This window comes from Schistocerca gregaria, chromosome 2, assembly GCF_023897955.1.
Source record: "Schistocerca gregaria isolate iqSchGreg1 chromosome 2, iqSchGreg1.2, whole genome shotgun sequence".
Lineage (NCBI taxonomy): Eukaryota > Metazoa > Arthropoda > Insecta > Orthoptera > Acrididae > Schistocerca > Schistocerca gregaria.
The window spans coordinates 944695556-944712586 of NC_064921.1; the positions used below are offsets into that span (position 1 = coordinate 944695556).

Sequence of the window (17031 nt, forward strand, 5' to 3'; positions counted from 1 at the left end):
TTGGCTGGGTGTGGTGTATGTCAATATCTCTGTCACACAATTACAGATAAATGTTTTCCATTTGTTTGGATCACTCCGTACCCATACCAAAGTGACTGTCGAGTTGCTCCACAAGGTAGCTCTGTTGGCATCAAACCCTGTTTCCTGGAAAAATTAATGAAGGAGTCGCGATCTGACCAATGCAGCAAGTAACTCCAACATGGGTAGAGTTACCTTCTTGATAGGGGCCAGTCTGTTCTTGCTACAGACAAGGTGCACAGTGTATCCAGTTTCAGTAGCCGTCCTTATATACAAAACAGCCCCATAGGCTCTTTCAGATGCATCACAGAATACATGCACCTCCGCAGAGCAACCTGTGCCCAGCGTCCCTATCCATCTAGGAATATGTAGTGATGACAAGTGATGAAGCTTTGAGACCCATGAGTGCCAACGACATGCAAGATCTGTGGGCAAAACTTCCTCCCATGTAAGACCCCTCAGCCACGTGTCTTGGAAAATTATCTTTGAAATGATCCCAACAGGAGTGAACACACCCAGCGGGTCATAAAACTGAGCAACTGCTCAAAGAACATTTCTCTTGATAGCCAGTTTGTCCATTAGATTTTCAGCTATCTTCTCGTATTCACTGCACATATTCATTTCCTGTGTTCCAATTAATTCCTAAAACTTGGGTTGTGGTCTTTGTTTCAAGGCCTTTGATATCCCATATTGCCTTCAGATCATTCGAATTAGTAGCTGCTGGAAAAATTCTGTCAGTTCATGGTAAACAGTTGCAGCAGTGTCGCTGTCTCTAACACCCGCTACAAAATCGTCCATGAATACTGACTTGTTTACAAGTCCTAAAGATTGTGGATATTTTCACTATTTAGTGCTGCTAGCTCCCTTATGGCAGCTGACAACAGGAATGGGCTTGGTGCAAGTCCAAATGGCAAACGTTTGAAGCGATATGTAGTCACGTCATTTGTGGTCATGTAGGCACCACTTCCAGCTTGCTCAACACGATACCAAAGGAATCTCGTGAGGCCTCTGTCTTCTTCTTTCAACGTTAACTGCAGGAAAGCTTGGTCCACATCACACACTAATCCCACCAGAAGTGTGCGGAATCGTAGTAAGATTGCTAGAATATCTGGAAGTAAATTTGGTCCCTTTTCAAGGGCATCATTCAGCGATAGACTCTGGCTCATGTGAGGATGCATCGAAGACTATTCTGTACTTCCCACTTTCACTGATGCATTTCTTCACAATGTGGCGTGGCAGGCAGAATGTGTTTCCAGCAGTACAGTCCTCAGGTGCTACCTCTACATGGTTCTTCTCAATATATTTCGACACGGTCTCATGGTAAATGACCTTCAGCTCTTCATTCCCTCGCAGCTTGTTTTGTAAGGAGCGAAGACGCGCTTCAGCAGTTGTGCGGTGCAGGAGAGAGGCATATCCTTCTTTCAAGGCAGAGATACAACTCTGCGGCCATATTCCACACAGTATGATTCTCGGAATTCCTGATAAATAGGGTGGTCCATGGGTTTTAATGCTCGCTCTTCATGTTCTGTTATCCCAATTGTCTCCAGGTCCCAAAATCGGTGCACTGATGCATCAGATATATCACTGCAGCTGCCCTGAATAAAGTTGACAGTTGCTCTGTTGACGGTGGCGCTAGATCTGTTTCCACTGACAACATATCCAAAGATTGTTGGGAGAAGAACCAATGACGGAGATACCTTGATTGGTTGTTCCAAAGTCACAATTCTCCAGTACTAATCAGCTCCAGTCAGGATCTCAATAGGTAGATCTTCAGTGTCTCCTTTAGGATCTGTGAGTGGTGTACCACCCCTCAAGGCCATATCTCCTACATCTTTTGGCACTGTTGGTTGCTGTGAAAAATTATTTGTGCTTTCAAAGGCTGTTACTGATATGTGGGAATTAGTGGAGCACCCCATCATATTAAACTGCACCTTCTTCCTTGACAGTGATGAACTGTAACTGGATTTGAAAGTAGTTATCTCGAGAGTAGTGCTTTCAATGACACTTAGTTGGAGAGATTCGATCAGTGAATGGTGAATGAAACTCGATTGACTCCCTGTGTCCAGGATGGCACGTGTCTGTTTGCTCTTACCAGTGGGTCTTGTGATACTCACACGAGCAGTCTGCAGGTATATGAAGTTAGAAGTCAAGTTTCAATTTTATTTACTGTTGTGGTATGGCTACTACAGATAGAAATGTGGTGCTCCCCCTTACATTTCGCACAGGACGCCTTTCCCCATTTGAAACACTGTTTTCTGTTGTGGCCCCATCTCAAGCATAAAATGCAACGGTTCATTGTCTTGAGGGTGTCGATTCTTGCCTGCAAGCTTGCAATCTTTTGGCAGTCTTGGCCCCAATGCCCTCTTTCACCGCAATACACAGAGAAGGGCTCTGAATTCTGTTCTTTCTTCTTGTTCTTCTTCTAACCTTTACGTGGAAGGCAGAGGCTGTTGGTACGTAATTTTCGTGTGGTACAGTATCTCCACGAATTTTGCGAGTGTTGATAGCTCCTTCCACCTCTTCATTTAAGAACTCCCTAAGGTGGGTGAGGTTCCCATCTTCAATCTTTTGTCTTCGGGCATGAACAAGCCAATTTTTGCAAATTTCTTCAGGAAAGGCTCGAAGAAGTTTGGGTGCAAGCACTCTGCCATAAAAGTCCACATTTTCTCCTAGTGTTCATAGTGCTTGGATGCGCTCATGGCACTCAATGTAGGTGGAATTGAGAGCCTTTGGACTGCCTGAAGTCGAAGTGTTAAGATTCTCCAATAAATCCAGGTGACTTTGGATGATTCTGTTCTTATCCCCATATTTGGATTTCAAAATTTGCTTAGTCTGCTCATACGTATCAACTGTAACAGCAATGCCATCGACCAAGTCCTTAGGTTCCCCATCAAGGTAACCACGGAGGAATACATGCTTGTTCTTTGTTGACACCATCGGATACTCGCTTATGGAAGCTGTGAATTGCTCCCAAAATCGAGGCCAAGCTTCTATATCCCCTGAGAATGCGTGCAGTTTGATAGTACACAATTTTATGTCCATACAGGCGTGTTGTTGAGCCACTGACGTCGAGTTTCTGTCTCCTGAGCGTTCTCCTCCTAGAAGGCCTTTCGCCTTTCAGAGGGCGCGTTTGCATTTATCAGTATATTCCTCACAAGCTTCCATGTCGGCTTCGTATTCAGAGTCATCCAGCAAGTCCTGTATTGTATCGTTGAGTCGGGTCAACTCTTCTAATGTTTCCTGTAGGCGTTCCTGGAAGTGTTCTACTTCTTCTGCAGCTGTATAACCATTGAAGGTGTTTATTTGGCTGATGAAACGCGTCGCATTCGATCACAAGGTCGTCCGCTTCCGTTGCAGCCTCCTGAAGTTCGTAGCTACTGCTTCTGCCATGGTGAGTTGGTGGTTTTGCTTTCTGTCGCGAGAGTGCGCTCATGGCCAAGATACCCTGTCAGTTGGATGCTATCGCTAAGGGATGGCGCTGTCCTGGAGTGTGAACCGTTAGCAGCCCCCGAGTGAAGTTTGTAGTTGTCAACAGATGGCGCGGACGTGCAGTTTTCAACTTTCGTGACCTTTAGTAGTGGTCGCTGTTGCTAACAGCCGCTGCAGTCTACCAATACTTAAGCAAGTCCCCTTTGTACTTTGCAAATAAAATGCCAACAGCCCTCCATTGCTCTGCCACCAACAAACATGCACCAAGTAACATCACATATAAATCAATTGCCCCACAGTGTCCTTTGCTACAGTTTCAGAGCAATGCCGCAACTTATCTGTGTGATATGAACGTGGCGTGACGTGACCGGATTTTGAGATTGAAGGCGCTCAAAACCTTCTCCGCCGGCGTCGAGTCCTCTTTAATGTGTATTAGCACTCTACCTCTTCATGTTCTCCCGGGTTTCGGCACCAAAATGTTGCTACACACTAGTGAAATCAAGGACACAGTAAGACTTTTGCTCACACACTCCTTTATTCTCACATGTCCATTTTACAGTTACTTGAACTATATCTGCTGCAGAGGTCAGCACAATGTACAGACTTAACAGAACACCAACAGATGGAGTAGGAGTCTTCATTCCCTGACATTAATGTTTTAAGCTTTATCTGTTACCTCCGAATAACATAATAATCATCATATATTACTTTTTTAACATCCTGCATAGCAGGTAACAGCTAATTGTTTAACAATTTCAACATGCCATATATGATATTCAAGTAACTTGATTTGATTTTAACAGGGAAACAAGAACAGATTAAGTCTAACCCACCACTGCCCACACCAAAACTGGGTTTATTGTGCAGTATCACTCCCTATATATCTAGTAAAGCCAACCAATGCCCTAGAATAGTGCAAGGAGTCCCTTTACCAGTTTTTTGTTAGACACAATTTCTTCAGGTCTTGTTGTCTTGAAGATTCTGTATCTTTTGCTCTCCAATGCCATGCATTCTAAGATTTGGTATGATGCAACTTCTTCACCATCATCACAGATCCTACATTTAGGGTCTTCTTCTGTTATACCCATTGTGTGTAGGTGTTTTTTGAAATTCCCATGGCCTGTCATGAATTTGATCTCTCTTCTGTTCAATACCAAGATTACAGAGCTTCTTTTAAAACATGGGTTGGGCATAATTACCTTACCATGTTTTTGTTTATGGACCTTGCTCCGATATTCTATACACTGTTTCCTAAGCCAGTTCCGTAGTTCTAGTTTGATCATAGCCTTGGTGATTGTCAGGGCTGGTTCCGTTCCAATAAATGGAGTCATTACCACCATCCTAGCCAATCTGTCGGCTTGTTCATTGCCACAGATCCCTGAGTGGCCAGGGACCCGCACTAGGTTTACCCTATTGCTTCCCCCTAGCTCCACCAGAGCCCTGTGGCATTCTGCAACAGTCTTAGATCTTGTTGCAGGAGCTGCCAATGATTTCAGGGCTGCCTAGCTGTCTGAATAGATGTAGATGCTATGGTCATTGTAGCACCTATACATATTCTCCTCCACACATGCCCTGATTGCCGTAATTTCAGCTTGGACTACAGAGGCCAGTTTTCCTAGAGAGATTATGCCCTCGAGTCTTAGCTGAACCCAGTACACCCCTGCTCCAACTCCTTGGTTTGATTTCGACCCATCGGTGGACCAAATGATTTCTCCCATACAGTGTTGAACTGTTTTCTCCCCACTCCTCCCTGCTTCCAGTTATTATATTGTAAGGCTTGTTGAAGCAGTTGGGAGTTGTAATATAGTCGGCAGGCATTTCCCCACCCATTCCTATATTTACCTCACTCACTATGTTAGTGTGTGATTCTGGATATACGATTGAGACCCAGTTTTTGCCAGTCTTAGGTCTGTATGCCCCAGCTGCTGCCTCCATCTTGATCCAAAGGTGTAGTGGAGGTATGTCCAGCATAGCTTCCATTCCAGCAGTGCTGCTAATTCCATCTGTTATGGCTAAGCAGGCCAGTCTCTGCACCTTATCAAGCTCCTTAGCTGCAACTCGCTGTTCTACCTTCTTCCACCACACTATGGCCCCGTATGAATTCCTAGGTCTAGTTGTATATCCAGTGCATATCCCTGGGGCTTAGACCCCAGTTTTTGCCATAAGCCCTTCTGGTACTCACTAGAGTTCTTTTTACCTTGGAGCAGATGTTCTTAATGTGAGGGGTCCATGTTAGTTTCTCATCTAAGGTTACCCCTAGGTATTTTACTATCCCCCTCACAGGTAGAGTTTCATTGAAGAGCCTTAGATTCCAACTTTGTATATGGCACCACAACAGTCTTCTTAGAATTAATCCTCAGATCCAGTTTGATGCACCAATTTTGCACAATGTCCAATCATCCTTGTACTGTATTTATAACTGTGTCAGTAAATTTGCCAAGTATTACTATGACAAGGTCATCTGCGTATCCTTGACAGAAGCATTGTGTGGAATTTTGTTCCTCAATGAGTTCATTCACCACTAGATTCCACAATAGAGGGGACAGAACTCCTCCTTGTAAGCAGCCTCTAGTGGTGTTAATTACCATCTTTTCATTCATTATGGTAGTCTCTGCCCTTCTTCCACTAAGCATGGTCCTGGTTCACCTACATATAGTGGTCCCTAGGTCATGCACCTCTGCTGCCCTTACCATGGAATCGAATTTCATGTTACTGAAGGCCCCCTTGATATCCAGGAAGATGCAGAGGGCTATTTCTTGGAAGTGAAGTGTTTTCTCCATCCTCCCAACGAATTGATGGAGAGCTGTCTCACATGATTTAGCTGGTTGACATGTGTGTTGGTTTGAATGTAGAAGGACCTTAATTAGCCTCCTCTCCCCAACGTACAAATTAACCAGTTTTCCAATGTTTTGAGAATGGAGGAGGACAGACCGATTGGTCTCATATCCTTGGCCTTGGTATGATCACTTCTCCCTGGCTTTGGAATGAAGACAATCTTTACTGCCCTCCAATGAATGATTCCTACTGCTTAGGCTAACCCTGAATAAACGGCATAGGACTCTTATGAGCTTCTCTCCTGCCTATTGCAGGAGAGCTGGAAAAATTCCATCTGGGGCAGGTGACTTGAACAGTTGGAATGTTCCCACCACCCATTGGATTTTATTAAAGTCCACACACTCCTTGGCCGACTCCCAGTCTTCTCTTCGAGTGCCTGAGGACCATTGTCCCTCTGGTATCACATTCTGGTCTGTGTTGTCTAGCAGAACATATTGAGGAAAGTGAGTTTTGAGAAGCATTTCCAGCATCTCATGTTCTGTCTTTGTATATTCCCCATCCTCCTTCCTCAATGTACCTCCTGGATTGGTTGGTACTTTAGTGAGAATTCTGTGAGGTCTGGCTTGAGCAGCTGTGCTCTCCACTTCCTCACAGAATGCCTTCTTTGCTTGTCTGATTGCAAGGTTGTAATTGACAAGGGCCTCAGGATCTTTAGCACATTGTACTTTGCTTCTCGCAATGTTAAACAGTCTCCGTACCAGTTTTCTTTTCATTTCCAAGTTGTTATTCCACCAAGGGACACTCCTATTTGTGCACTTCTTGGTGATTGTGCAGTTGTCCTGATACGAGGTCTCTATAGCCTCTGCTACTTCCTAAATTTCTTATCGAGGTTTTAATTTCCAATAAGCCTGATTCAGGGTCCCTCCCATATGTCTCCCAGTCTGTTTTCCTGGTATTCCCGTAGGTCATGGTCTGTCCGATTCCCATCTCAACCTTGATTTTAATGTACATGTAGTCCGATGAGGATGGCTCTAACACCACATGTCGTTGTTTGACATTGCTGCCCATCATCATGGAACCAAAGGTTATGTCAATTACTTCTTCCCTTCTGCTATTCCTGAATGAAGGTTCATTGCTCCTATTCAGGACCTCCAAGTTGTTAGCTAAAAGAAATTCAAGAAGGTACTCACTTCTACTGTTGGTGTCCTTGCTGCCTCACACTAGGTTGTGGGCATTGGCATCGTATCCCACCTGCAGTTGGTCATCCTGCTGATGGCAAGCCTCTACCAGTCTCCACACCTCCAAAGGAGGAGGAGAGCTGTCTTTGTAAGGAAGAAATGCTAAGGCCAAAATAATTTTCTTTGTGATACCTTCCTCACATTGCTGCATTTTAGTGGTCACTAAGTCCCTGGAGCAGAAATCCGTCATTGGCAAAAAAGAAATTCCATTTCTTATATAGATGCATGTTCTGGAGTTTCTTAGATTTCTAGCATAAATGAGCTTACCTCTAGTTCCACCGAGGCCTGATACAGCCCCTTTGTATAAAGAGGGTTCTTGTATCGGGGCCACATCTACTTCCTGCCTCCCCATGCAGTGACTCAGGGCAGCACAGGCCCCTTTACTGTGCTGCAGATTAATCTGAAGCACCTCCAGTCTCTGTCTTGTTGCCATCTTTGAGGTGTTTGAGAACCCTGACAGTGACATCAGAGAGAAATCCCTGAAGGCAATGTGGGAGCAGGACCTGAAATTGTTTTTAGGGTTCTCCCCTAAAAACAATTTCAGGTCCTGCTCCCACATTGCCTTCAGGGATTTCTCTCTGACGTCCACCACCAGGGTTTGTCCTTCTGGTACAACTTTCTGGTTGATCACACTCCAGTCTCCTGATGAGATTTTTGGGTTCTGGACCCCTATTTTCGCGACCAGAGTCTTAGGAGAGACTTCCTTAAGGATCTTTTGTACCCATGGTGAATAGAAATTGCATCATACTTATCATACTGTCACTGTTCATGGCCGGTGGCAGAAAACCAATTTTAATTCCTAGAAACTACAACAGAACTGTCACATTCTCATTTGATGTTCTCATGTACCATTATATTAGAATGTTGCGCAAATTGTAAGTTGGGCGCATGACACATTCTTAGCAGGGAATGATGTAGCATAGCCAATGTGCTCTCTACCTCTGCTCTGCAATGCATGCTATAACTGTACTTTTCACTGACAATCAACAATTCTAACAGAATGCTCCAAATCAAAGCAAAATTGCTGCTTCTGACTCTTGCTCTTTAAAATTTAGGTACTGAGAAAATTATCACTATTGATTGGTAATGTAATACCTATTGTGTTTGCATTATGTCATCTATAATGATCACTTAATGGACAAACTGCTTCTAACATAAAGCATATGCTGGTGAGCATCAAATAAGTAAAAAATATTGAGTTGTGGAATTGTAAGCACAGGTTTGGTGGGTGAGGGCAAGTTGTGGCATGTCAGCAGGGCTGTCATGACAAACTACATGGTCGCCAGTGAGTGAGTGTCCAGCAACAGGTAATCAGTGGTTTTCCCAAGGACTCGGGTGCTGGAGGATGGCTGTCAGCCTTGTGAAAGCCTGGTCTGTGTGTGAATAGGTCCTAAGATGGCATTGCTCACAACATGGCAGGATTTCAAAATTTCATAGTAATTCACAGTTTCATTGTAAAACCAATAACATCAGCACATTTAGAGCACAGAGATGAATGTTTTGGGACTTTAATATTATGAATACTATGAAAACTAAGAAAGTTATGTAGTATATTGATTGCATGATCTTAAAAAAAAAAAACCAAAAAAGTTAATAACAGTTGAACGCTTGACAAACAAAATGTTGGATGATAGTCTAAGCTTAAAGCCACACATTTATACAAATTTTTGTTGTTGAACTGTCACATACTTTACACTTTGTTAGTTATTTAAATGTGTTGGATCATCGTATTCTCCACACACACAAAATTCAAGCTTTCGCAACCAACGGTTGCTTCATCAGGAAAGAGGGAAGGAGAGGGAAAGACGAAAGGATGTGGGTTTTAAGGGAGAGGGTAAGGAGTCATTCCAATCTCGGGAGCGGAAAGACTTACCTTATGGGGAAAAAAGGACAGTTATACACTCGCGCACGTGCCCACACGCCCCCCCCCCCCCCCCACACACACATATATCCATCCACACACACACAGACACAAGCAGACATTTGTAAAGGCAAGGAGTTTGGGCAGAGATGTCAGTCGAGGCAGAAGTACAGAGGCAAAGATGTTGAGACATTTTCGGATATAGATAACATAGCTATCTATGATGTGTGTATTACCATTGCATGTTTATAAATATTGAAGTCTGCATAAACTTATTTTTGTAAAAGGTGTTCTACACATGCTACTAACAGAGCTTGCTCACAGCAAGAGATATTTATACAAGATACTATTCATAAGCATGACAACTTATTGTAAGTCTGTATTCCAAGCAAAATTCCATCCAAGCCATATCAGCATTTCATCTATTACTAATAAGAGTCTACCAAAGAACACCATCACCAAATCTGGCTGCGTTGGAATTTCCTGTGCCTGGGAACTGGTTGTTTGTGTTAGCCTCCTCCTCCTCCTCCTCCTCCTCCTCCTCATCATCATCATCATCGTTTGTGACTGTGGTTAGATTGGATTGTGTTAAAATTGGACTATGTAAAAACTGGGTCTTTGTACGGCTGCTGATTACCGCGCAGTTGAGCGCCTCTCAAACAAAACATCATCATCACAACCAAACTATTACACATGTACCACATGCTCCACTGCTAGGACCAACACAGACAGAGAAGAGAGTCAAATTGGTCCTGCACAAGCTTAGACAGGATCACGTCAGACTGCAACATATGAGGGCATATCTGAGGATCAGTGCCCTGACTAGTGCCACTACAGTGGTCAGTAGTGATGTTGTGACAACTACTTGGTTTCCCCGCAATCCATTAGTGACCATCATAGGTAAACGTTGGTGGTGTGGGGTTATTGGGATGCAGAGGAGCTGCCACCTTTGAAGGCAGTGGATCTCTGTCCATCAGCATTGACATGAAAAGACACTCTATGGCATTTGAGTAGGTTTCCATGGAACCAGAGATTTCATTATTGGAGAAGAAATTGGTGGCCATTGAACAGGATGGCAGAGGCAAAGTTGATATCAGTGATGCCACAGAAATCCAAGGTTTGAGGCCATGGGATACACCACAGACCCATGTCATCTGAGCTAGTGGACCCACACTGTTGTGACCATCTGCAAAGAAGAAGCCTTGATATGTACTGCTGGTGGATGCCAAATGTCCTAGAGGATGTGGTGATGAGCAGCTGTGAAGCTACTCTTTCAATTGTGACCTTCAGTTGGGATGGTCTTGCAAGTTACTAGAAGACCACAGCAAGTATTAGATGCAGTGTCAGGCATCATTTCCTTGCTGGTGTTGGCCACAACATAATCTTCAGCTTCTTTGACTCCACTGGCTGCTAGTTTGAAACCCAAGTCTTTCACAGGCAGTTGGCTGAAAAACTCTTGTGCAAGCTGCATTTTAGTTGTTTTGCTGTTTTATGAATTGTAAATACAAAGTGTGAAAAGATTCTAGCTCAAATGTATTGTACATTGTGGGGTCAGCTGTGACAAGAAAATCTAATGGTGAAGTGACTTGTTTGTAAGTGAAACTGGAAGTTTTACCAGCATGACCACCTGGTGGCGTACATCAATCCACGGGTTTGCCTTGGCTGCCTGCGAGAGTGACACCCTAAACCTCGTAAAGAAAACATGTCAGGTTGCAGACAGCCCTTTTCTTAAAACTCTCCAGTCCTTTTGTCACCCCTGTTCCTTCCCTTTCAACCCTTCTGCCTGAAGAAGGAACCACTGGCTCTGAAATCTTGCATAATTACAACCCTCTTTTATGTGTGTGTTCTGCCAACACTTGGTGAGAAGATTTTTTTATCGTTCCAGTTAAATTATTTTGTCACAAAATGATTGTTTTAATTGTTATTTTCCTAAATTGTTGATATTCCCACCTGGAGTTTTGATTTCCTGATATAACTCAATTAAAATAAACAGTTTTTTTTAATTTTTCTGAGCAACAGTCATACAATAATTTTTAAATGAACACAGAGCTATTTGACTGTATTGTTCTTTATTTAATTATGACCCAGTTTTGGACTTTTATGTCATTTTCAAGTGACTGAGTTTATGTCATTAACACATACTGCAGGACATCAACACAAAATTGGTCGTAAATTAAGAAAATATTTGTTCTCCTCAAAATGCCAGATGTAAAAATCATCATTTTGTAAAAATATCAAGAAATAATCGTGGGAGCACATCATGTTTAATAAAAACAGGTGTACTTTGGTGTATAAAAGATGAACACATGTACTTGAGTCGTAATGATAGTGATGGATTTCACTATCATTATGACTCAAGGACACGTGATCATCTTTTATATGCTAAAGTAAACCTGTTTTTATTAAATATGAAATGCTCCCACTATTATTTCCTGATCTTTTTATGAGATGATGATTTTACATCTGGCATTTTGAGGAGAACAAATATTTACTGAATTTATGGCCAATTTTGAGCTTGATGTCCTGCAATGTGTTAATGACGTAAACTCAGTCACTTGAAAATGGCATAAATAAAGAACAATACAGTCAAGTGATGATGTGCTAATTTAAAAACAGTTAAGATATATGTGCTTATAATTTACTTTTTTCAAATTTCCAGATGTGTTTCAAAAACTGTTTCGGCAAGATCTCCTAGTCGCTAGCTTGTTTAGAAATTTTTTGCTAGCAGAAAGAATTATGCGTTCTTATGACTGCACTCCTGTATCGTCTCCAAAGTTACCTCCAACCTATCAGGTAAATTTCCACACGTGCTTTTTATTTTTCTTATAATTGATTTAGTGTGGGCTAGTGGTCAAGTTCTCTCATTCTACAACCAATGGCTATTTCCATGTCATACTCACCGTCAGGTGTAGAACAGTGCTTACAAATAATTTGTTGTGTGGTGTTACTGTATTTCCATTTTCTGTACACAAAAGTGGTCGAATTAAATAATATTTAGTCAGTAAATGTACATAATGTGCGTTGCTTGAGCATTTATAACACAAATATAATACTTGGGGTGGCAGGTAAGGAAGTTCAGGACTGATTGGAGGGCTACTATTTGAAACCTGTATGTATAATATTTCTTTTTTTTTTTTTTTTCTAAATCATGCTGAGCAGCTAATAGGTTACTTATGCAACACTTAAGGTAATATACATGTGATCTTATCAGATTTTCAGTAATTACTTTCTTGCCAAATTAAAGGCATGTGCCAGCTTGTGATGTTCTCCGGAACTGTATATTTGTCACAGAAAGCTGCTCCACACGAGAAAGGCAACTATTCGGAGTGGCACATTGTCAGTCAGTCTGATAGGATGATTCCTTTCAGTGACAGTCTGCTACAAAGTGAATGTTTTATCCTGAAACTAGCCCCTAAAACATTCTCTGCCTCCCTCCCAGTTAATATGGTATAGCAAAGTGTTTGAGAGAAGATTTGAATGATTTGAAGAAAATAAAAAAGGTATTTCCATATAAGTGCTGTGAGTCTATCTGTGAGCATGTTCAGATATCTCGTTAAGGCTTGTCATTATTGTGCAGTGGCACTGCAGAACTGAGCTGTAAAGAGCTCTGGGCACGTAGCACAGTCATGCTTCCAGTTCAGCTGTAGTGGAGCATGAGATAAGCCTAGAACACACATCTAAAGACTATTGAAACTGTTCGTCAAGCAGAAAGACTCATTCTCCACAGTTAGTTACATAGTGCTGACCACTATTAGTATCAAAGCATAGATATACTTAGAAAACAATGCTGTCAGATTCTACAGCTTGCATCAATGTGTATCAAAGAGAAACTTAAAAACATTGTCCATCCATCTACTCAATGTCAACTGCCAAAAAAATTTAGAGTTTTTAAATTTGTTCTTTGCTTATTTCAAGATAAATATTGACAATACTTTAGGAAGTCAGTTCCCCCCTTTAACCACATCTTACAAAATATGAGACACAGTGTAAAACATACATTGCGTTACTTTGATTGTAATCCAGTTAGCCTTGAGAAATAATCAACAAATAGGCATTTGTCTAAAATGACCAGATAATTCTGGTACAATGTTTTAAATCTATAAATATTTTTATTCATTGCTACAGATGCCAACAGCAAGTTCATTGTAATTGGTATAGGAGGGTATGGACGTTGAAGCATTGAAGTGTTTGTACATTTAAATCTTTGAGTTTTTCACTACATGCAAGGAGGGAAGATTAATGTACCACCAGACTCTGTGCTACCACAGCCATCAGTCATATTACTGTAAGGGTACATTTGGAGATCACTAGTATTCATTGTTAAGACATTTCTTCAAATGTAGATCCATACACATAGTCTGGAAAGTTACACAAGTCATACCAAAACCCAAGAAAGGAAATAATAGTAATCTGCTGAATTACGGACCTATATCACTAATGTCAATTTGCAGTAAGATTTTGGAAATATACTGTGCTTGAACATTATGAATGACCTCGAAGAAAATGATTTATTGACAAATAGCTAACATGGATTCAGAAAATATCATTCTTGTGAAGCAATACTAGCTTTTTATTCACACAGAGTAATGAGTGCTATTGACAGGGAATGTCAAATTGATTCGATATTTTCAGATTTCCAGAAGGCTTTTGACTCTGTTCCTCACAAGCGACTTCTAATTAAATTACGTCACTAAGGAGTGTTGTCTCAGCTGTGTGTCTGGATTTGTGATTTTCTGTCAGAAAGCTTACCGTTCATAATAACTGACAGGAAGTCAATGAGTAAAACAGAAGTAATATCTGGTTTTTCCCAAGGAAGTGTTATAGGCCCGCTGTTGTTCCTGATCTACATAAACTAAAAGGAGACAATTTGAGGGCAGGCCTCTTAGGTTGTTTGCAGATGATGCTGTCATTTACTGTCATGTAATGTCATCAGATGATCCAAATGAATTGGAAAATGATTTAGACAAGATATCTGTATGGTGCAAAAAGTGGCAGTTGACTCTGAATCTTGAAAAGTGTGGAAGCATCCACATGGGCACTAAAAAGAACTTACTAAATTTCAGTTACATGATAAAACACAGAAATCTAATGGCTGTAAACTCAGCTAAATACTTAGGGATTGCAATTACAAATAACATAAATTGGAACAATCACATAGATAATGTTGTGGGTAAATCAAACGAAATACTGTGATTTATTTTCAGAGTACTTAGAAAATGTAACAGGTTTACTGAAGAGACTGCTTACACTGTGGTTGTCTGTCCTCTTCTGGAGTATTTTTGTGTGGTGTAGGATCAGCTTCATATAGGATTGACTGAGAAGAATGAAAAAAATTCAAAAAAGGGCAACTCATTTTGCATTATCATAAAATAGTGGAGAGAGTGCCGTGGATATGATACATGAATTGGGGTGGCTCTCGTTAAAACAAAGGCAGTTTTTCACTGTGGCAGGATCTTCTCATGAAATTTCAATCACCAACATTCTCTTTAGAGTGTGAAAATATTTTGTTGGTGCCCTCCTCTATAGGGAAAAATGATCATAAAAACATAATAAGAGAAATCATAGCTTTCACAAAAAGAGGTGAGTGTTTGTTTTTCCCACATGCTGTTTGATAGTGGAACAGTACTGATGTAGCTTAAAGGTAGTTTTATGTACCCTCTGTCAGGTGCATAATTGTAAATTGCCAAGTAATCATGTAGGTGTAGATGTGGAACCTTACAATCAGTGGGTTCCAGATTCAGAGAGAAAATATTTCAACAAATTTCTTTCTAGAACACAGCAAGTAATTGAATATACTTTCCGAACAGTGGGCACTCGTAGACAATTGTTTGGAAGCCAATGGAAATGTTGGAACAATTTTCTGACACTATTTTTAAATGTATATATGTTCTGCACAACACTTTTCTTAACAAACCACATGGAAGTGCATATGCCATCTTATCTGTTTGTTCTTATGAACTATGGTTGTTAATTTGAGAAGAAATGCTAATATTAATTTTATGACATAACATTGATAGTTTGTTGTGTTTGTACCTGCACTGTTACCTCATCTGAATGCGTGCTTTCCAATTAGTACTTGGTCATTCCTCTTCATGCCTTAATAACGACTTTCCATTATGTAAACAGTGAGAGAATTAAATTTTTAGTGTGTTCCTCAACCAGTTCACAAGTGTCACTAATAGTTTCTTCTATTCGTGGTTTCTTTTTTGTGACTGTATTTCCTGTAACCTTTCAACAGTTTGCAATAGGATTTAAATCAGGCCTGTTTTTTTGGCCATTCTAATATTTGCACTCTATTGTGGTCATAAGCTTGCTTTCATGGATTCCGAGGTATATGTTTGCATTGACTGTGCCATTTATGAAGTACAGATGATCTACTCCAAATACTTCCCTAGATCATCTGTCCTGTTGGATGTTTGACTGTTTGTGTTATACACGAAGGCAAAAATTGTTCACTTAATCTGTGATGTTCAAATACTTTGCCATCAGTGCTATGCAGATCAAATTTAGACCCATCTGGAAAGATTACTCTGTTCTGCATGCATCTCATGACTTTGTCCTATTTTAGCTGCTGTTATCACATTGTTTTTGTCAGTAAAGGCTTCTTTCTAGGCTGATAGGCAGCAAGTCCAGCTTCCATCAATCTGTTTCTAATAGTTATAATCTTTACTGAGACAGTACACAGATTTCTTTCCAGTATCACAGCAGTTCAATTGATGATCCATGAGAGAAAATCCGTCCTGTTTGACTGTTGACACCCTTCTTGTGCCTCTTCCTTTCTCACAATCAACGTTTCATTCTCTCTGTACCTGTTCAGTAATCTTGAAATTGTAAACTGATTAATAGCTATCTAGAGAATCTCTGTCTTGTGCTGAGACCAAATAGTGCATAAGCAAGTGTAGCAGCTTCCGGGTTTGGCATTAATTCCTCTGACCTGCACATCTTTCCACTTCAATGTGCCAACACAAGATGACTGTATGGACACTGCTTCATTGTAGATGACAACAGTGGCAACAAAGAGTTGGATATTGTTGGAAAAAATGTGACAGGAAGTAAAACAATAAAGGCAAGAATGTGTAACCATGACTAACATTCTTGTTACCAACAGTGTGATCTCTTGCGCATGAACAAGCAACTGACCCTGCAATTGGCTGAAAGTTTTTCAGCCGAAATAGTGGGATAAGGATTTAATAATATCCCAGAATTACTCCCAAAAATGATGAAATAAAACAAGAGTTTTATGTTTGCTACAATACAAAATGCTATTTTTCAGACCAAGCATACAAGTATCCTGGCAAATAATAATAATAATAATAATAATAATAATAATAATAATAATAATAATAATACACCACTGACCTTGGCGAAACACTGCAAAAATACACAAGACAAGTAAAATTTTTTCCAACAAGGGAGACCTACAAATCCAATAACAACTATTACCTATTTTCAAGATAGGCTATCACTAAGGCAGAGTGTCAAAGGTAAGTAGAACTCTTGGTATTGCCTTATGTGCTCACCATATCTCTACAACAATATTTTTATTTGTTTTATGTCTCATTAACATGTCATGATGATGTGTACTGTAAGAATGCATCAGATACATATAGTAACTTCACTCTACCTAGGAAGTCTGTTATAAAGAAGTTATGTGATACATCAGAGTGGAATTATAGAATATCAGACCACAACTTCAGCCTACGTCTTTGC

At 40.8% G+C, this 17031-nt stretch overlaps 1 protein-coding gene across 2 annotated transcripts in view; it reads left to right on the forward strand.

The window, feature by feature from the left end:
* LOC126335398 (regulatory-associated protein of mTOR) overlaps window positions 1–17031 on the forward strand; it is a 275566-nt gene that overhangs the window by 79485 nt on the left and 179050 nt on the right. For both annotated transcript variants that reach the window (XM_049998641.1, XM_049998642.1), the window contains exon 8: window positions 11981–12114. In XM_049998641.1, coding sequence (XP_049854598.1) covers window positions 11981–12114 — 134 coding nt within the window. The remainder of the gene's footprint in view (window positions 1–11980; window positions 12115–17031) is intronic.